The sequence below is a fragment of the Geotrypetes seraphini genome, chromosome 12, assembly GCF_902459505.1.
Source record: "Geotrypetes seraphini chromosome 12, aGeoSer1.1, whole genome shotgun sequence".
In the NCBI taxonomy this organism is placed as follows: Eukaryota; Metazoa; Chordata; class Amphibia; order Gymnophiona; family Dermophiidae; genus Geotrypetes; species Geotrypetes seraphini.
In genome coordinates this window covers 74,777,755-74,799,650 of record NC_047095.1, presented here as the reverse complement: position 1 = coordinate 74,799,650, position 21,896 = coordinate 74,777,755, and the positions used below count along the sequence as shown (strand labels likewise).

The 21,896-nt window shown below is 44.2% G+C and overlaps 1 protein-coding gene across 2 annotated transcripts in view; it reads left to right on the top strand.

The window, feature by feature from the left end:
• Positions 1 to 21,896, top strand: part of KDM4A (lysine demethylase 4A) — a 226,336-nt gene that overhangs the window by 144,898 nt on the left and 59,542 nt on the right. For both annotated transcript variants that reach the window (XM_033916196.1, XM_033916198.1), the window contains exons 10-11: positions 9,491 to 9,684; positions 10,187 to 10,548. In XM_033916196.1, coding sequence (XP_033772087.1) covers positions 9,491 to 9,684; positions 10,187 to 10,548 — 556 coding nt within the window. The remainder of the gene's footprint in view (positions 1 to 9,490; positions 9,685 to 10,186; positions 10,549 to 21,896) is intronic.

The following is a 21,896-nucleotide window of genomic DNA, read 5'->3' as shown; positions in this document are numbered from 1 at the left end:
TCCAGCTGTGTAGAGCAAGAGTGAGAATTTGTATCTTCTCCCTATTACTAGATAGTTCCAACTTCTGCTTCAGTTCACTGAGTAGAAGGTCATAGTCAGAACACCTTTTACATTGGCCACTTTCTGGTTCTGCTTTGATATCAGCTGGAGTTAAGACACCAATAACTGCAATTTGGTCTGCAATTGCATTATGGGCTTCAGAGAGTTTGCATTTAGCATAACTTAAGGAATTTTGCTTGCTAATCTGTTGAATCTTTAGAGGAGAGATTCCTAGTGATGAAAAGCTGGCATTGAGGTTTTCAGATGCATTGGTAGGGTCATCACTGTCAGAATCAGACTTAGGGCTACTTAGATCTTGCAGTTTGACACACAAGTCTTGCTTGCATCTTGGGCAAAGCTTTTGGCCTGATTTAAACTCATGCTTTTTGATAGCTTTTAAATGATCAGCTGCAGGAAGATCAATTGAGCGTAGACCTTTGATATTGCTGTGATTCTGTTTTCTGAACGGATTACAGCAGTTTTTCTGTAGAAATTCAAACTTCATCAGAATCAAGGCTTCATGATAAGTACAGATATTAGATTCCACGGACAAAGTAGAAAGTCCAGAGCGTCTTTTAATTAATTCTTGGTCAGGCAAAGAGAAATCAGAAATAAGCTTCAAACATCTTTCTCCAGAATAGAAGGTAGACGGTTTCTGGCACTCAAAACTATCATAGATTCCAATACTGCAGGGCTCTAGCTTATTATTTGTCTCCATAAGATAAGTCACCTAAAAATACAGAATAAAAGTAAGGTGAATAATATCAGTGTGAGAACACAATGAAAATAGAGCAAAGCAAGTTGTACATGTCAGCAAGTGCAGAGTAAGTTTCCAAAATCCACACTGGCATAGCCTAGTTAACTAGGGAAAGAATCAGATGCTGCACAGAAAGAATAGACAGAAAGCAACACACCCAAGGCAAGCTTTGTGAAATAATGAAGTCATATGGTGTTATAAGGTCATGATGAACTTTAAAGCCAGACTTGTTCATACAGCCACTGTACTGTGATAGTTGCAAGTCAGAACATAGAAACATAGAATATGACGGCAGAAAAGGGCCATAGCCCATCAAGTCTGCCCACTCTAATGACCCACCCCCCTGACTTTACTCCCTTAGAGATCCCACGTGAATATCCCATTTTCTCTTAAAATCTGACACGCTGCTGGCCTCAATCACCTGCAGAGGAAGACTGTTCCAATGATCAACCCACCCTTTCTGTGAAGAAGTATTTTCTGGAATCACCACGAAACTTCCCTCCCCTGATTTTCAGCAGATGCCCTCTGGTGGTCAAGGGACCTATAGGACAGAAGATATCATTTTCCACCTCGATACGGCCCGTAACATACTTGAACGTCTCAATCATGTCCCCCCTCTCTCTTCGTTCCTCAAGTGAGTACAACTGCAATTTATTTAGCCTTTCTTCATACGTGAGATCCCTAAGCCCCGAGACCATCCTGGTGGCCATTCGCTGAACCGACTCAATTTGCAGCACATCTTTCCGGTAGTGTGGTCTCCAGAACTGAACACAATGCTCCAAATGAGGTCTCACCATGGATCTGTATAGCAGCATTATGACTTCAAGTCTCCTGCTGACAAAACCCCTACGGATACAACCCATCATTTGCCTTGCCTTGGAGGAAGCCTTCTCCACTTGATTGGCAGCCTTCATGTCATCACTAATGATCACCCCTAAATCCTGTTCCGCCGTGGTCCTAGCCAAGGTCTCACCATTTAGTGTGTAAGTTCTGCATGTATTTCTCTTACCCAGGTGTATTACTTTACACTTTTTAGCATTGAAGCTGAGCTGCCAAGTCGATGACCACTGTTCCAGTAGTAGTAGGTCCTGCGTCATACTGTCAGACAAAAAACTTTTGCCTACTATGTTGCATAGTTTGGTGTCGTTGGCAAACAAAGATAGTTTTCCTCTAAGCCCTTGGGTCATATCACCTATGAATAAGTTGAATAGAATCGGGCCCAAGACCGAGCCCTGTGGCACTCCACTGGTCACGTCTGACGTTTTGGAGGGGGTACCATTTACCACTACCTTTTGAAGTCTACCGCTTAGCCAATCCCTAACCCATGCAGTTAGTGTGTCCCCTAATCCCAGCGATTTCAGCTTGTTCAATAACCTGCGATGTGGGACGCTATCAGAAGCTTTGCTGAAGTCCAAATATATTACGTCCAGAGACTCCCCGGCATCCAGTTGTCTAGTTACCCATTCAAAGAAGCCAATCAGATTAGATTGGCAGGACCTGCACTTGGTAAATCCGTGTTGGTGGGGATTACGTAGGTTTTCTTCGTCCAGGATTGTGTCGAGTTTCTGCTTGATCAGTGTTTCCATAAGCTTGCTCACTATGGATGTGAGACTCACCGGTCTGTAATTTGCTGTCTCTGTCTTGCAGCCTTTTTTGTGAAGTGGAATAACGTTAGCTGTTTTCCAGTCCAAGGGGACTCTTCCGGTACGTAGGGAAAGATTGAAGAGTATGGCTAATGGTTCCGCCAGGACTTCGCTCAACTCTCTGAGGACCCTGGGGGTGTAGGTTGTCTGGTCCCATGGCTTTGTTTACTTAGAGTCTTGAAAGTTCGCAGTAGACGCTGCTGGGCGTAAACTCGAAATCTAGAAACGGGTCTTTCTGGTTGTCTCTTGTCCGTAACTGTGGACCGGCTCCCGGTGCTTCACAGGTGAACACTGAGCAGAAGTATTCGTTTAGTAGTTCTGCCTTGGTAGAATTTGATTCTGCATAGTTTCCGTCCGATTTCCTAAGGCGTTCTATCCCATCTTTGTTTCTTTTCCTGTTCAGAAAAGCTGCATGTATCAGACATACTACTACAGCTATGCGTACATTCTTGTGAATCACATGATTATGCATTTGGGCTTGCATGCAGTAAGTAGTTTGTACAAGCCAATGCATGTTTTGACTGTCATCTTGCAAAAGTACACAGTAAGTTTATCAAACGCTGAGCATAGTACGAGACGAGTACTTGTGGCTGCCAAAAAGCTTGGTTATGAGTTTTCAGATCAATATAGTTCCACTGCACATTCACAATGAAGTGCCAATGACCCTTCAACATAACATGTTTACGCAAGCAAGTAATGCTTATCTTTAAACCATCAATTCACATCAAAGAAAGATTGGGTCTAAGATGAAACAGGATAGCTTCTGTAGCAAAAAACATGGTCTTTCAAATGATATTCAACCCCCCCAAAAAAAACTACACATTAGAGATATTTGAATTTGAAAACCAGTGAAAATTTGCATAAATGCATAAAGCTATATTTTTTGGATGGTCATATCTTCAGCTTCACTTACAAATCATATTCAGCTCATATTGCAAATCTTGGGAGTACCTCATGGTACATGTCTGCTGGTAAAGTTGTACCCTCAGCTGACTTACCTACCAGTAGCAGTATAAGAACATAAGAATTGCCGCTGCTGGGTCAGACCAATGGTACATCGTGCCCAGCAGTCCGCTCACACGGCGGCCCTCTGGTCAAAGACCAGCGCCCTAACTGAGACTAGCCCTACCTGCGTACGTTCTGATTCAGCACAAACTTGTCTAACTTTGTCTTGAATCCCTGGAGGGGGTGTCCTCCCCTATTACAGGCTCCGGAAGAGTGTTTCAGTTTTCTACCACTTTCAGGGTGAAAAAGAATTTCCTTATGTTCGTACAGAATCTATCCCCTTTCAATTTTAGAGAGTGCCTTCTCGTTCTCTCTACCTTGGAGAGGGTAAACAACCTGTCCGGCAACTCCTCCAGTCCCTTAACCATCTTAGTCGCTCTTCTCTGGACCCTTTCGAGTAGTACCGTGTCCTCCTTCATGTACGGCGACCAGTGCTGGATGCAGTACTCCAGGTGAGGTGAGGGTGCACCATGGCCCGGTACAACAGCATGATAACCTTCTTAGATCTGTTCGTGATCCCCTTCTTTATCATTCCTAGCATTCTGTTCGCCCTTTTCGCCGCCGCCACACATTGTGCCGATGGCTTCATCGACTTGTCGATCAGAACTCCCAAGTCTCGTTCATGGGAGGTCTCTCCAAGTACCGCCCCAGACATCCTGTATTCGTGCATGAGATTTTTGTTACCTACATGCATCATAAGAACATAAGAAACGGCTTTTCCGGATCAGACCGAGGTCCATCTAGTCCAGCGATCCGCACTCGCGGCGGCCTATTTAAGTACTCCTTTTTGGAGACCCAGATTTACCGTATCCTTCAATATGATATGCAAGAAGGTGTGCATCCAACTTGCGCTTGAATCCCAGTACAGTAGTCTCCTCCACAACCTCCCCGAGGAGTGCATTCCAAGCACCCACCACACGTTGCGCGAAACAGAACTTCCCGACATTTGTCCTAAACCTGCTGCCACTCAGTTTCAGGCTATAACCTCTAGTCCGTGTCACATTTGAAAATGTTAGCAATGCTGTTTCTTGGTCCATTTTATCAAATCCTTTTAATAATTTAAAAGTTTCTATCATATCCCCCTCAGTCTTCTCTTCTCGAGGGTAAACAGTCCCAGTTTCCTGAGTCGATCTTTGTAACCCAAATGCTCCATCCCTTTGACAAGTTTCGTGGCTCGCCTCTGCACTCTCTCCAGCAGAGTTATATCTTTCTTAAGGTATGGAAACCAGTGTTGAACACAGTATTCTAAATGCGGTCTGACCATTGTTCTGTAAAGCGGCATTATGACCTCTTCCAATCTACTCGTAATCCCCTTCTTAATTATGCCCAACATCCTGTTTGCTTTCTTCGCCGCTGCCGCACATTGTACCGATGACTTAAGGGTACTGTCAATCAGTACCCCCAAATCCCTTTCTTGTTTGCATTTTGCTAACTTCACCCCCATCATCATATACTCATGTTCTTTATTTTTCTTTCCTAGGTGCATCACCTTACATTTGTTTATGTTAAAGTTCATCTGCCACTTTTTCGTCCAAGTTTCCAGCTGGTTCAGATCTTTCTGGAGGTCCTCGCAGTCCCTTTGAGTGCCAACCGCCCGACATAGTTTTGTATCATCAGCAAACTTAATTATATTGGATGATGTTTCCTCCTCCAGGTCGTTTATAAAAATATTGAACAATATAGGTCTAAGAACCGAGCCCTGGGGCACGCCGCTAGTCACTTTCTCCCAGTCCGAGTATTTCCCATTTATGCTAACCCTCTGCCTTCTGTTTTCTAGCCATTTTCCGATCCATCTGTGTACTTCTCCCTCTATTCCATGGCTTAGTAGTTTCTTCATAAGCCTTGCATGTGGGACCTTGTCAAACGCTTTCTGAAAGTCCAAGTAAATTATATCCACTGGATCCCCTCTATCCATTTGTTTGTTCACTTTCTCAAAGAATTGCAGTAAATTTGTCAAACATGACTTCCCTCTCCTGAAGCCATGCTGACTATCCCTTAATAGATTATGATCCCCCAAGTGTTGTACAATGTTTTCTTTAATTAGTGTTTCAATTATCTTCCCTGGAATCGATGTGAGACTCACAGGTCGGTAGTTTCCTGGATCCCCTCTTGATCCTTTCTTGAAAATTGGGATGACGTTCGCTATCCTCCAGTCTTCTGGTATCACTTTACACTTATCCACGTTGAACCTCACCTGCCAAAAATTTTCATTTGTAAATTTTTTTGCCTACTTTGCTGACCTGTAGAAATGGAAGCACGTTCGCAAAAGATTTCAAACTTGGCACAGAAACTTGGCCCAAGGTGTTGTACCAAACTGCAAAATTTCAGATTCCTAGGTAGTTTCCTTCTGCCGCAGTGCTTAAGCAAAGTTGGCGTTTTAGGTCACATGAGGCATGGGAGTGGATTGATTGCTTTTGTTTAACCATCCCTAGCTCCTGACCAAATTGAGATAGATCAAAAAAATTTTGCAGAGTTTCATTTGAGACCCTAGACAACACCCCTGTAAAATTTGGCTCGATATCAAGGGGGTCGAGCGTGGGCAGTTTTCAGTATTGGTCCACTTGACATGGAATGATCCATTATTATTAGCATGAATCTTATTTGGATAGGTTTAAATTTAATCTTAAAATCTTTTTTGTTTAAAGACGTATACTATATTTAAGAAATAGAGGCATTTTGCTAACATACAGTTTTCCACCATGATCATAAGAATAATATTTTAAATTTCAAGTTTATTAGGATTTTTATATATCACCTATCAAGGTTATCTAAGTGGTTTTACAACCAGGTACTCAAGCATTTTCCCTCTCTGTCCCGGTGGGCTCACAATCTACCTAACGTACTATGAGGCTATGGAGGACTGAGTGACTTGCCCAGGGTCACAAGGAGCAGCGCGGGGTTTGAACCTACAACCCCAGGGTGCTGAGGCTGTAGTTCCAACCACTGTGCCACACACTTCTCCTAGTGTGAAAAAGATTGGATTATTTTAAATCTTTTTTTTCTCTCCCCCCCTCCCTTCTGTGTTTAACCTTTGTATTCTTTACTGTTAATATATTGTATTTCCCATATCCTTTATATATCTTTTTGATTGTCTATTTGGATATCCTTGTATTTGAATTTTTAATCTATTTACTTATTTTTATGTCAACCACTCAGACATTTGATAAGCGATATATCAAAATTTAAATAAACTTGAAACATCAGTTTGGGTCTAAAAAGTGAGGTGACTATCAAAATGAATCCCAAGAATTTTAACAAAGTTCTTGAAATCAAGTAGACGTTGGTTGATGGTGGGGGGAAAGAGGAGTGGCTATCTAAGGTTTGGGAAAATGAATTGCTTCACACTTCTTTGAATTAAGGAAAAGGTAGTGTTCCTGAAGACAAGAGGAGACCTTAGTGAGACAGATGTTCAGATAAATCAAATTGAGTTAAAGAAACTCGATAGAGAATTTGAAGATCATCAGCATAGGAGAAGGGCAAACAGTTATTGGATTGATTTAAGGTAAGAAAGGGAGGTGTAAGAATTGAGCCCTGGGGAAGCCCGGATTGGATGGGAAGCGTAGGCGAATGGGAACGATGATGAGATAGCCGACAGGTATGGATAGAAAGATAACTGCGAAACATTTGAAAGATCATGCCAGAGATCCCTATAGAGTGCAAGTGCTGAAGGAGAGAAAGTGGTCAACAAGATCAAAGGCTGAGGAAAGATTCAGAGAGACAACTACCACTGGTCCATGATAGAGTCATGGAATGCAATGAATACTGCGAGTCTTTCTGAAACCTACTTGGTCGGGATGATGTCAGTCTTGTCCAAGAATATGGAGAGCTGGCGGTGTGCTATCTTTTCAAGGACTTTAGAGAAAAAGGGTAGGTCTAAAGGGGGGGGGTGATAAGGGCATGCTTCCCAGCCGGCTAAAGAACTCTGAATATTGGCCTTCTTGTCCTTTTATCAGGAGCTTGAGTGATGCGCTATTAGAGACCAAGTGCTAGATATTATTTATTTTAGGCTGTAGTTTCTTTTATGCTTATAGAGTTCCTTTGACTGTGTTCTGTTCTTATTGTATACCACTTTTATTTGCTTGTGCAACTTTGATGGTATAACAAAAAATTAATAAATGATATTCATCAAAATTTTCAGAAAGATGGAATGTAACTGTCATGGATTTTGTTGAAGTGCCTAAACTATGGATTTGCCACATATGTACTTGTATTCTCCAGAAAGCTATAGATTTCCATTTTACTCTGTACGGCATACTGTCACATCAGTGTACCAAGGAGGGGGGGGGGACGTCCGCTCCGGGTGCATGCTCCAAGGGGGTGCACAGCCGGCCGGATCCGGAACCTCCCTCACTGCTGCAAATGGCACCTCAGCATGGCTGCCGTACTTAGAGCAGGGTCGGCAGCCGCGCTGAAGTGAACAAAGGTCCCACGATGACTGCGCCTTCTACTGCCTCTGTTCCGGAAGAGGTAAGTGACGATGGGGGAGGGGGGGGGGTGGACCGGCAGCCGCAGTCATCGCGGGATCTTGCCACAACTAACTTCGTCTGCTGGCCCAGCCCCCTTGGACATCACTTACCTCTTCCATCCGGAGCAGAAGCAGTCATCGCGGGACCTTTGGGATGGAGAAAGAAAGGAGCATAGTAGGATAATGAAAGGAGATCAGGGTGGCATGGAAGGATGTGGAGGGTGAGAAAGGGAGTCAGGGTGGCATGGAATCATGGTGAAGGGTGACAAAGGGGAGTCAGGGTGGTATGGAATCATGGTGAAGGGTGACAGGGGGGTCAGGGTGGTATGGAATCATGCTGAAGGGTGACAAAGGGGGGTCAGGGTGGTATGGATTAATGGTGAAGGGTGACAAAGGGGTCGGTGGTATGGAAGGGTGTGGAGGGTGACAAAGGGGGTTCAGATTGGCATGGAAGGGTGTGGAGGGTGACAAAGAGGTCAGGGTAGTATGGAAGGGTGTGGAGGGTGACAAAGGGGAGTCAGGTTGGTGTGGAGGGTGAGAAAGGGAGTCAGGGTGGTATGGAATCATGGTGAAGGGTGATAAAGGGGGTCAGGGTGGTATGGAAGTGTGGTGGAGGGAGAGAAAGGGGCAGATGCTGATGGAATTGCAGGGAAAGAGACATAAGGGGGATGGATATTGCATGGAATTGGGTTGGTGGGAGAGAAAGGGGGCAGATGCTGATGGAAGTAGGGAGAGGAGAGTGTGAAATACCAGACCATGTGGGTGTGGGAAAGGGAAGGGAAGAAGAGAGGAGAGATGCCAGACCATTGGAGGAGGGAAGGGAGGAAGATGGATGCCAGACTAATGGGGATGAAGGGAGAAATGGAAGGGGGATGCATAAAGTTTCTAATAGAAAGAGAGAAGATGCCATATAGAAGGGGCAGAGAGAGGGTAGACAATGGATGAAAGGAAGAGAGTGACAAGAAAATGAAGAAAGCAGAAACCAGAGAAGACAAGGTAGAAAAAAAAATTATATTTATTTATTTTTTGCTTTAGGTGAGATGCATCGCTGTTTCTGTGATGTTGCATTGTATGCAGAGTCCAGCTTCTTGGTGCTTCAGTTTAATCTTTGTCTACGTATTTTTATTCTATCTCCCCATTTATAAAACTGTAGAGCATTTTTTAGCGTTGGCATCTGAGCTGTTACCACCGTGGCTAAAAACCACACTACAGTTTTGTAAAAGGGGGAGGAGTTAGTTTGTGATTACATACTTGGCGAAGGTGTTTTCTGTGTTCTGTGTGTTGGAAAAGACATGGTTTTCTGTTAGGATTGACTGTGTAGGATTGATCTGTAACTAGTCTGCCTTGTTTAGTTTTACAATGGGTTTATTGATGTACTGCTCACTGCAGTATGTAAGATGCTGCCTTTTCCTAGATATTCATGTGTGATGTGTGGATTGTTACTAAAAATCATGTTTTTCATACAGGTGGGGGGGGTGTAAAAAAATGATGGGCCCAAGTGTCACATATGCTAGGTACACCACTGAGTCACATGACCCATTTATGTGACTGAAGTGTTGACTTTTGTTTTCTCTTCCTTAGTCGGGCAAAACAACGAATAGGAACCAAGAGACACCGGGTATGTTTGGAGGTGCCACAGGAAGTGAGCGAGAGTGAGGCCTTTCCCAAGGAGGAATTGGGCTGTGTACAGTATGAGGTGGAGGTGCCTACAGGGAAGAACATGGCCTCTCCAGTAGGACACAGTAATGAAAACAAGGACAGACCAACCGTGCCAGGTAGGCCTGAGCCCTACTTGGAACTAAATCTGCTTTATTCCTTATGAGCTGAGAGAGGGTGAATATCATGAGAAGCTTCAGGGAGTTTCAAGCATTAGATAAGTAAAATGTTGAAAATGTATTGTGTAAATTAGCAAAAGAAGTGCAAGCTGTTCAGACTCTGGAATTCATTTTTTATCGACTGTGGCATGCGTGAATTATTTTCTGTTTGATCACCTATAGCAGGAGTAGGGAATTCCGGTCCTCAAGAGCCGTATTCCAGTTGGGTTTTCAGGATTTCCCCCATGAATATGCATTGAAAGCAGTGCATGCAAATAGATCTCATGCATATTCATGGGGGAAATCCTGAAAACCCAACTGGAATACGGCTCTCGAGGACCAGAGTTTCCTACCCCTGACCTACAGTCTGTGCCTTACTTTGTAATTTCTTAAGGATAAGTAACATGAATCACCTCCCAGCCTACTGTTGCCAACATTTTTACTCTTTTCTCATTACACACAGACACTACTGAAATGAAGTTTGAAGAAGATCAGGTTGAAAAATTTAAGGAGGAAGAAAATGATAAAGAAGAGGAAGAGGACACAGTGCTGGACCTTTCTGTGGCAACCTCTGGGAATCCTGTATCCAGAGAGCAATTTATATCTAGCTGCAAGACCAGCCCATCCAGCAGCCCCTCATCCTCAACATATTCCACATCCTCAGACTCTGAACTGGCAGAGCCGCTCCACCAAGCTCTGAGCCCTGCCAAAGCCCTAATTGTTCACACCTATGCTAAGGGAGAGGATAGCAACTTTGACAGAGAGCAAGGCGGCAGTAAGAAAGCTAGTAGCGGAGAGAAGGTGACTGAATCAGCAATGGAAGAGGTGAGAGATTCTGGCAGGCAGAATTTCAAGAACTGTATAGTTTGTTATTTCATGAATCTATCTTTACATACACTGACACCATTTTTCTATTACTAGAAATTGATCTATTGCTTTCAAATTTGACTAGAGATATTAACTCTTGTGTGTCTAGGCTTCCTTAGTCCATATGAAATTGAATGCTTCTAAACCAGACTGCTATGGTTTGGTCCCTTATTACACAATTTACCTCAGGTTATAGCATTGAAATCAGGAGACTCCTTAACAATTGAATTTTCATCTAGAATCCTTGGTTTTATTTTAGATTCTTCTTTATCTTTAAATAATCAAATTAACAATTTATCTAAAAAGTGCTATTTTAGTTTACAGATGTTGAGAGTTCGAGGTTTTTTCATCAAAATCATTTTGCGGTTTTGATTCAAGTGATTATTTTGGCACATCTGGATTATACAAATTCCCTGTATATCGGATTAACCAAATTTAATCTGAAGAGGCTACAACTTATTCAGAACACTGTGGCCAAATTAATTTTTGGAAGACATAAATATGATCATGCCTCTCCATTGTTGAGGTTACTTCATTGGCTTCCTGTTTACTGGCGAATTCAATTTAAGTGTACTAATATAATTTTTAAAATTTTACATGGAATTTTTTTGCCTTTATTACCTCTATCATTTAACTCTCTTCGGTTTCACACTACTAGGAATACACATACATTTAAATTGCTCTTCCCTTCTGTTAAAGGGATTAAAACCCTAGGTAAATTCTCACATTCCTTATCCTATTCCTTGGTAAAAGTTTGGAACAATCTTCCCGCGATTATCAGAACGTCACTTTTTAGGAAAAATCTGAAAACTTATCTCTTAGAGATTCTTAACTGAGGACTGATCTAACTTATTGAAAATTTTTCTGTTACCTTCATTATTGTTTTATATTATATTCTTTTAAATATTTGTTAACTGGCTCGAATTCTTGCTGGAATGATCTGGTATATAAAATGGAAATTAGATTAGATTAGATAGTTTGTTAGACTGCTCATGCAAGTAAAACTTATTTTCAACAATTTACAATCTATAATAATAAAACGCTAAGCGTGCATGCGCACTCTCACCGCGTGCTTCCTTGATCCCTGTTCTGTTGCGCTGTGCCGGCAAGAGTGCGCATGCGCACTTACTATGTCACCACAGGCGGCGGAGGGAGCAAACGCGGAGTCCTGCCGTCGCCTTCCGGAGCCACTGGTGATCACCACAGCTGTAACTTCCCCCTCCCGCCCTCTCTCTGTCTGCCAAAAATGAGGTGATGTGCGGTCTTGCCGGCTATATCTCCCTTACACTTCACGGCCGACTTTTGCAACATGGAGGCAGGGAACACGCCAGTGACTCCCCCCCTCTTCCCCTCACTCCGTCTAATATAGCGGTCTCGGCAGCAACTCCCCCCTCCCGTCCTCACTTCGTCAAACACAGCGTTCAAGACCAGACCGACGACATCCTCCAGGAAACATGGCACAGCAGACCGAAGACAGCAGGAGAGAAAAGAGAAGGCAAGTCGCGACCAGCCACTCGAACGTCAAGCCGCCTGAGAGGGAGTCATGTAAAAACTGGAGCTCTGCAAACACAGATTGAGGAAATGCCAAAGGCCTACACAGCCAGCCGCGATCTCCCGGAAAACAGTAGGGGAGCCGCACCAAAGCAGAAACTCCACCAAGGGGAGCAGTCGAGGGGGTCCAGTTGGAATCCGCATCCCACAAGCACCAAAGGAGAGCCGATTTGACCATTGGAGCCAACGGTCAGAAAGTTATTATACTCCTGGATTAAATAGTAAGATCGAAAAAAATTGAATTAGACTAAATTAAAATTAAAAGAATAGTTAAAAAAAATAAAAGATGCTAAATAACATAAAAGAAAACAAATAAAAACCCGGAGGCACCGCAACTGACACCCATACTAGGCACATCTTTCAATATTGTAGAACCCCCAACTAAAAAGTGGAGGGGGAGGGAAATGCTGCTGCACAGGGAAGTAGGGGGAGGGGAGGGAAAGGGGGCCAAGGAGCCAACTTGCTATGCTTTGGGGGGAGGGGTGTGCTGAGGGGCTGGAAGCAATTGTGATCTGCTTTGGGACGGGAGCCAGAAGGGGCCACGGACAGAAACTAAATGAAAGCAGGCAGGGGGTCACAGAGAGAGGCAGACAGGGGGCCACAGAGATGCGTTAGAGTGAGGTAAGCGGGAGGAAGGGAGAAATGGAGAGAGGCAGATAGATTTAGGTAGGGGACAGAAGGGGGAGGAAGAGATATGGGCATGAGGTTCATGCTGGTGGGCCAGAAGGGGTGCTGCTGGACAGGGGGAGCAGGGAAGTGGTGCTGCTAGATAGGGGGAGGTAAAAGGAAGGAAGAAGGCCTATTGCTGGATAGGGGGAGCAGGGAAGAGGTGCTGCTGGATAGGGGGGAGGTAAAACGAAGGGAGAAGGGCTGCTGCTGGACAGGGGGAGCAGGGAAGGGGTGCTGCTGGACAGGGGAGAAGTAAAATGAAGGGAGAAGGGCTGCTTCTGGACAGGGGGAGCAGGGAAGGGGTGCTGCTGGACACGGGGGAGGTAAAAGAAAGTGAGAAGGGCTACTGCTGGACAGGGGAAAAAGGCAAGGGATGGTGGTGGACAGCCGAGGAAAGAGAGAGACAGAAAGAAAGACAGACACATACATCTATTCTAGCACTCGTTAATACAACGGGCTTAAGGACTAGTAAAAACATAATTGAAGAAAGAATAGTTCTCTCTGGGGTATAATTCCCATAATAGAGAGCAGAGCTGGTAGGTTACATAAGAAAAGCCAGGAAGCGCTACCATTTTGCCTGTAGCCTCAGGTGACCTTCCTCCTGTTTTAGAGCGACAGGAACAAGTCCTAGCTGTCACTTCTGCACCTGCAGTGACACTGAGAGATCCGAATGAAGAAAATAAGAAGAGACGCAAGCACTGACAAGTTAGATGCAAAGCACTATAAAGACAGCTAAGAAAGAATATGAAGAGAAACTTGCAAAACAGACAAAAACTCGTAACAATTTTTTTAGGTACATCAGAAGCAGAAAACCTGTGAGGAAATCCGTGGGACCGTTGGATAATCAAGGAGCAAAAGGGGCGCTCAGCAAGGATAAGGCCATAGCGGAGAGACTGAATGAATTTTTTTGCTTCGGTCTTTACGGAAGATGTAAGAGATCTACTTAAACCTGAAATGGTTTTCAAGGGTGGTAATATGGAGGAACTGAAAGAAATTTTGATGGATCTGAAAGATGTACTAAGCCAAATCGACAAGTTAAAAAGTGATAAATCACCTGGATCAGATGGTATACATCCCAGGGTACTAAAAGAACTCAAACGTGAAATTTCTGACCTGCTGTTAGTGTAACCTTTCACTAAAGTCGTCTGCAGTACCTGAAGATTGGAGGGTGGCCAGTGTTTTGCCGATTTTTAAAAAGGGTTCCAGGGGAGATCCAGGAAATTACAGACTGACGTGCTGGGCAAAATGGTGGAAACAATTTAAAAAAATAAAATTGTGAAACATGTAGACAAACATGATTTAATGAGACAGAGTCAGTATGGGTTCAGCCAAGGGAGATCTTGCCTCACCAATTTACTTGACTTCTTTGAAGGTGTGAATAAACATGTGGATAAAGGTGAGCCGGTTGATGAAGTGTATCTAGATTTTCGGAAAGCTTTTGATAAAGTTTCTCATGAGAGGGAGGCTCCTGAGAATATTAAAGAATCATGGGATAGGTGGCAAAGTTTAGTTGTGGATTAGGAATTGGTTATCAGATGGAAAACAGAAGGTAGGGTTAAATGATAAATTTTCTCAATGGAGGAGAGTAAACAGTGGAGTTCCAAGGGATCTATACTGGGACCGGTGCTATTTAACTTATTTATAAATTATCGGGAAATTGAAATGACAAGTGAGGTGATTACCGTATTTTCATAGTAACATAGTAGATGACGGCAGATAAAGACCCGAATGGTCCATCCAGTCTGCCCAACCTGATTCAATCTAAAAATTTTTTATTTTTTTTCTTCTTAGCTATTTCTGGGCGAGAATCCAAAGCTTTACCCGGTACTGTGCTTGGGTTCCAACTGCCGAAATCTCTGTTAAGACTTACTCCAGCCCATCTACACCCTCCCAGCCATTGAAGCCCTCTCCTGCCCATCCTCCTCCAAACGGCCATATACAGACACAGACCGTACAAGTCTGCCCAGTAACTGGCCTAGTTCAATCTTTAATATTATTTTCTGATTCTAAATCTTCTGTGTTCATCCCACGCTTCTTTGAACTCAGTCACAGTTTTACTCTCCACCACCTCTCTCGGGAGCGCATTCCAGGCATCCACCACCCTCTCCGTAAAGTAGAATTTCCTAACATTGCCCCTGAATCTACCACCCCTCAACCTCAAATTATGTCCTCTGGTTTTACCATTTTCCTTTCTCTGGAAAAGATTTTGTTCTACGTTAATACCCTTTAAGTATTTGAACGTCTGAGTCATATCTCCCCTGTCTCTCCTTTCCTCTAGGGTATACATATTCAGGGCTTCCAGTCTCTTTTCACGCATATAACGCGCGCGCTATACATGATTTTACAAACCGCGCATAACCATGCGCGTTGTAACATAGTAGATGACGGCAGATAAAGACCCAAACGGTCTATCCAGTCTGCCCAACTTGATTCAATTTAAATTTTAAATTTTTTCTTCTTAGCTATTTCTGGGCAAGAATCCAAAGCTTTACCCTGCACTGTGCTTGGGTTCCAACTGCCGAAATCTCTGTTAAGACTTATCCCAGCCCATCTACACCCTCCCAGCCATTGAAGCCCTCCCCAACCCATCCTCCACCAAACGGCCATATTCAGACACAGACCATGCAAGTCTGCCCAGTACTGGCCTTAGTTCAATATTTAATATTATTTTCTGATTCTAAATCCTCTGTGCTCATCCCATGCTTCTTTGAACTCAGTCAGTTTTACTCTCCACCACCTCTCTCGGGAGCGCATTCCAGGCATCCACCTATATCCGTAAGCGCGTTATACAATTTGTTTTTTACATTGCTGGTTTCCCCCCCGACGTCCGATTCATCCCCCTGCCCCCCCACACCATTTGCAGTGGAGAAGCAGCCTGCTGTGGGATCGCGATTCCAGCGAGCCCTGCGCTGCTTCCTCCGCCGCGGTACCGCCCACGGCAGGCTGCTTCTCCACTGCAAACGGTGCGGGGGGGGCTGGGGGATGAATCGGACATCAGGGTGGGGGGACTAGCGGTCCTTTGGGGTGGGGCATCAGGCTTTCAGGGTGGGGCGGGCCTTCAAGGGGGACAGGCAGGCAGGCCAGCCTTCAAGGGAGGGACAGGCCTTCAAGGGAGGGGGGACAGGACTTCAAGGGGGGGAAGGCAGGCAGGCCTTCAGGGGGGGACAGGCAGGCAGGCCTTCAAGGGGGGACAGGCAGACCTTTAAGGAGGGCCAGGCCTTCAGGGGTGGGGGGGGCCCTGGTGTAGAAGTACACAGAGGGGGGTTCAAAGGGGGGTTCAAAGAGACGCGCATTTGCTGGACTTTAGGTGGGAAGAAATAATGGATCTGAAAATAGAGGAGAGGGGGAGAGATGATGGACCAGGGGTTTTAGAGAGGGAAGGAACAGAAAGGGAGAGAAGTTGGACCCTGTGGTGGTGGGAAAGGAGGGAGAGATGCTGGATGAAAGGGTAGTTAAGAAAAGATGGATCTGTGGAGGGAGATGAAAAAAGGAAAGATGCCAGACCTCCTGGGGAGGGAAGGGAAACAGAAGGGGAGGACAGAGATGGCAGATGGATGGTTAGCATGCAGAAAGAAGAAAGAAGGAGACCCTGGCAAGCAAGTTATCAGAAGACAACCAGAGCCTTGGAGCAACAAGATTTGAAAAATAACCAGACAACAAAAGGTAGAAAAACTACCGGTAATTTTATTTTCTATTTTGTGATTACAATATGTCAGATTTGAAAAGTATATCCTGCCAGAGCTGGTGTTAGACCGCAAACGTGAGCTAGGATTTAACAGAGAGAGAAAAAGTCCTTTTTGTTTCTTTATTTTATTTACACCACAGCGCCAGTGTGGTTAGGAGAAGCCAAAGGGAGTGAAAAAGCTATAAAATAAACCCACCAGGATGTTTGGAGAGAAAAAAAAACCACCCAATTGGGCAGGAAAATCGAATCGAAAATCCAATTCAATAGGCTGAATCGAATTTTTTTTTCCTGAATCGGGCAGCACTAGTTTGCGCTACTGTCTTAGACTTTAGGACCTGGGATTGGGATTGGGGAGAGATGGCATCCTCAGTACTTTATAATGCAAGTGAAATGAGGATTTGGTCAGACTTTTGAAGGGTCTGCAGAAGAAAAATATTGTATAGGCCGGGGACATGAGACAGCAGGAAATGGGAACTTTTCTTCCTTCTATTTTTGTGAATGTCAGAGAGTTCAGTTAAAATATGTGTTTTATAAGAAAATATAATAATGTGTTTTATAAAGTTTATAAGCATTGCTGGCCTACTCGAGGTGTTCCTAGTGGTGGTGGTGGTGGTGGCAGCGTGTCAATGTGTTGAGAGGAAGAGGTGGTCTGGGAAATTCTCCTGAGCAAACTCCGGGCCCATTTCCACCCCCCAGTTAGTCCACTCCACTCATCTGGTTCACACACTGAGTGTTTCTTTGGGTGTTGTGCCTGGGTAGTTGTTTTGGGATCTCTTCCAGTGGTTTGTCAGTATCTCCTTGTGGTTCAAGGAAGGAAACTTTGTTAACCTTAGCATTGACCTTCAGAATATGTTTGTAACAGCGCTGCTTGTGTGGCATTAGGCTATGTAGTGATCGAAAGAAAAAAACATTTTTGCACTATATGGTGGGTGTATGAGGAGATTCACATTTCCTGCACAGCTAAGTCCTTGTGAAGTTACCTTGTTCTTTCTGTATTTGAAATCTAGCAAGGTCTTTGTTTGGAAGGAAAGATTTAAGCTTAAAAATGAAGTGGCCAGAAGTTATGGTAAAAGCAGATAGCGTTGCTGGTTTTAAGAAAGGTTTGGACAAATTCCTGGAGGAAAAGTCCATAGTCTGTTATTAAGACATGGGGGAAGTACCGGTATCTGCTTGCCCTGGATCGGTAGCATGGAATGTTGCTACTCTTTGGGTTTTGACCAGGTACTAGTGACCTGGATTACGGTAGCTACCATGAGAATGGGCTACTGGGCATGATGGACCATTGATCTGACCCAGTTAGGCTATTCTTATGTTCTCATCTGTAGGGGCCTTTGTTTTCACTTCTTATTTTAATGTATTTTTTTTCTGGGAACTTATCAGTGTTTTTTATAATGGGAACAAAAATGGAAGAGAATTACCGTAATGTGTGTGGAATAGGGGGGGGGGGGGTAACTACCGTAATTTCTTAAGCTAAATAATTCAATTCACCTCAACCAGACATAGGAGAACTCACGCACCATTCACACACCCTCCAACCAAAAACGTCAAAAGAAAAAAACTATTCATTATTTATAAACTACCGTATAACATAATCTAGATCAAGAGCCCTCGAGTTAGTATGAATTCAGCAACAAGAACAGAAATCACATGTTCATTCTTATAAACTATAACATTTAATCTAGATCAAACAAAGTATCGAGGACAAAATAATCTAAATAGTTACCGTAATTACGGTAAAGTTGTAAATAAACAAAGTTTACTGGTTTATTCAGTCATCATCATCACAGTTATCTGAATCGTTGAATCCATCAAAATCCGAATTGTCATCATCGTCATTAAATAAAGTGAGCACGGCCTGCAGACCATCCTCGTTTATTTCCGAAGTGATATCGTCATCGTCGTCATCATCATCGCTGATATCCGTGTTGTTGCCTCCTTCCGCTGCATGATTAATGTCATTGGTTTCATAAACAATGCCCGCTTTTCTAAATCTGTTTCGAATAGTATCTGGTGTTATTTTATCCCATGCTGAAGCCACCCACTTACAGACTTCTGTGAAAGTTGCCCGCTTCAGCCGCCCCTTGGGTGTGTACTCATGCGTGCCGCTCTGCATCCACTCCTCACGCTCCCTTCTAACAAAAGTCTTGAATGGATGATTCACTGCGATGTCAAGTGGCTGCAGCTTACACGTCAGGCCTCCAGGTATCACAGCGATGTGGGCACCAGTAGAATTAATGTAGGCCTGAACATTTTTTTCTTTGTGGGCAGCCATGGCATCAAAAATTAACAAGGATTTTTTTGAAAAAAATCAGGGCTGTGGAGTCGGAGTCGAGGAGTCGGAGTCGGAGGAAATTTCGGGTACCTGGAGTCGCAGTCAAAAGTACAAAAAACAGAGGAGTCGGAGTTGGAACATTTATCTACCATTTTTGAACTTGGCATACCAATCACGAGCGATTCTTTCAGCTATAGCACCCACTATATACACAGCACAAATGTTGCGAGCAGCTTCTGCGGCCTTAGAACCTTGATTAAAAGCAATAAGAGGTGTTGCTCCAGTGATCAGAGACCTGTATTAGATGGTGGAAGTTTTATTGCAAAAATGGAATGTTGGCACAAGAAAAATGGTGTGTTGAAACTTTTTTAAAACGTTATGTTATTCATTGTACTATATCAAACCAGCCAGAAGTCATCATGACCATTAAAAATGAGGAAATTTCCAAATGTAAAGTTATGCACATAGGGAAAGGGAACCCGATGTACAACTACAAAATGGGGGGGATGGTACTGAGGGAAGGCAACCTAGAAAAGGACTTGGGGGTTTTGGTAGATAGAACAATGAAGCCAGCGGCACAGTGCGCAGCGGCCTCAAAAAAGGCAAACAGAATGTTGGGCATTATCAAAAAACCAGAACCAAGGAAGTTATCCTCCCGATGTATAGGGCGATGGTGCAACCGCATCTGGAGTACTGGTCGCCGTATCTTAAGAAGGATATGGCAATTCTCGAAAGGGTCCAGAGGAGAGCGACAAAAATGATAAAGGGCATGGAAAACCTCTCATATGCTGAGAGGCTGGAGAAGCTGGGGCTCTTCTCCCTGGAAAAGCGGAGACTTAGAGGGGATATGATAGAAACTCATAAGATCATGAAGGGTATAGTGAAGGTAGAGAGGGACAGATTCTTCAGACTAGCAGGGGCAGCAAAAACTAGAGGGCACTCAAAAAAATTGAAGAGAGATAGGTTCAGAACAAATGCTAGGAAGTTCTTCTTCACGCAGAGGGTGGTGAACGCCTGGAATACGCTTCCAGAGGAGGTGGTAGAGCAGAGTACGACTTTAGGGTTCAAAAGGGGATTGGACGAGTTCATGAAGGAAAAGGGGATCCATGGGTACAATTAGAGGGTTACTATACAGTACAAAAGGCTGTAAAGTAATAGAGTAGTAGAGAAATAGATCACTACAGGTCATTGACCTGGGGGGTGTCACACCCACGTTCTCTGCGAACACCCTGAGCCGTCGGGTAGTGACATGAAGCTTGTTACTGGCGTGGTCCCTTTAGAATTAGGGTCACCTTTCAAGTTGGTAGTCCCTGGCAAATGCCCAACTAAGCTTATTCTCCAAGGGTTTTGAAAAATCACACGTTGTCAGAATGGCCTTGGTGAAAACATAAGCTTTTATTCGGCCACCGGCCGTGGAATTACTGTGCCACTCCAGGTTTTCCTGGTAGCATGAACATCATACAAAAACAACAGAAAAAGTTCATCTCACTCGTAGTCACCCAGTAATCAGCTCTGGACTGGGTTAATAAACCACATACAGTCATTAATATTCCAGGAGGTTAGGAGGTGAAACAGTTAGCACAAATAACTCTCCATTGTAGCTTTACAGGAGAGACATTCTTGTTCAGGATTGAGAAATATTCTGTGCTGTCTTCCAGTGCTCTTACACTCTCCAGCTGGGCTGGACTTTCCTCCCTAGTCCCGAGCAGGCTTTTCCCTGAGAGGGTTAATTTCCTTATCCCTATGAGGCAGGCAGACTAATTGAATTAGTTAGTTGCTAAGGCACTATCTTTACAGCTGGGCCCTTTCACGGAGTGTGGAAGTCAGGAAATTCTGGGCTTTAAACTAGCCATCATTACACCCTGGCTTTTGGTTCAGCTGTGAACATAACCTGAAGAGGAGATTACTGTAGCCTTTCCAAACTCCAGCAAAACAGCATGTAAAATTGCAATACAGGATTATTTCCCTTGTAACTCCCACAGTCATTAGTTCACAGAGCAAGCAGAGAAATACAGCCAAGACAAAACCTCTGTTCACAGACCTTTCCCAGGATATTCAGCTCTCCATTTCCTCTGAACAGCTTTCCTGTATAGCCCCACTTTCTTCCCATGAAAGGAATTCAGTGGCCAAATTATCAGCCTGTTCCTCCGTCATTTCCCAGTCAGTGCTGAGGAACTGCTCAGCCCCGTCCTGCCTCTGCTCTACTGCCAAGCCTCGTTCTGCTCTTCCTCCTTCCTCCCTCTGCTCTCTAACGAGCCTGGCTTTAAGCTGAGGGGAAGAACCACTCCCCCTTGGCTTTGGATGGGGGAAGGGAATTCCTTCCTCAGCCCATGCCGTTTCTCTGAGGGGAAACTGCCTATGAGCTTTCTGCCTTACAGGCAATGGACAATAGCAAGGCAGCTTCTTCCTGCCTGGCTCTGGAACTGCTTCAGGTAAGTCTAAGCCTTCCTGTTCTATTTCCATTTCATTGTCACTCACCAGGTAGTCAGCTAATTTATTGTCCTGGGAACTGACCTGGTCAGCCCTTCTGCACTGGGGTTTACATACTTTCCTTAATTTCCCTGTGGCAAACCTTGGGAAAGACGTCCGTTTGTCACAGGGGCCACCGCGGGAGCGGACTGCTGGGCGTGATGGACCTATGGTCTGACTCAGCAGAGGCAATGCTTATGTGTCGAAAATGCTTTTTTCTCACTACTTGACATTCCATTTTAACAATCTGAAAATTAACCAGTGCTTCGGAGTCGGAGGAAATTTCGGGTACCTGGAGTCGGAGTCGGAGTCTGAAGTACAAAAAACTGAGGAGTCGGAGTCGGAACATTTATCTACCGACTCCACAGCCCTGAAAAAAATCCACCCTGTCTTGTCCTAAAGCATTTATCTACCCACAATCTCATTACGTCGCAGTCCATCCATCCCTTCTTGTTGCAGTGCACAACCACACTGGTGGGCAGTTTTTCACGGGGCATAGTGACCCTTTTGAAAATGACCATGGGCTTTAACTTAACCCCGCTAGCTGAGCAACCAAGAACTACTGTAAAACACGCTCTTTCATGCCCAGTTGTGGTGATGGCAACAGATTTAGTACCTGTGGGGTCTACGGTTCTTGTCGCTGGAATGTCGAATGCCATT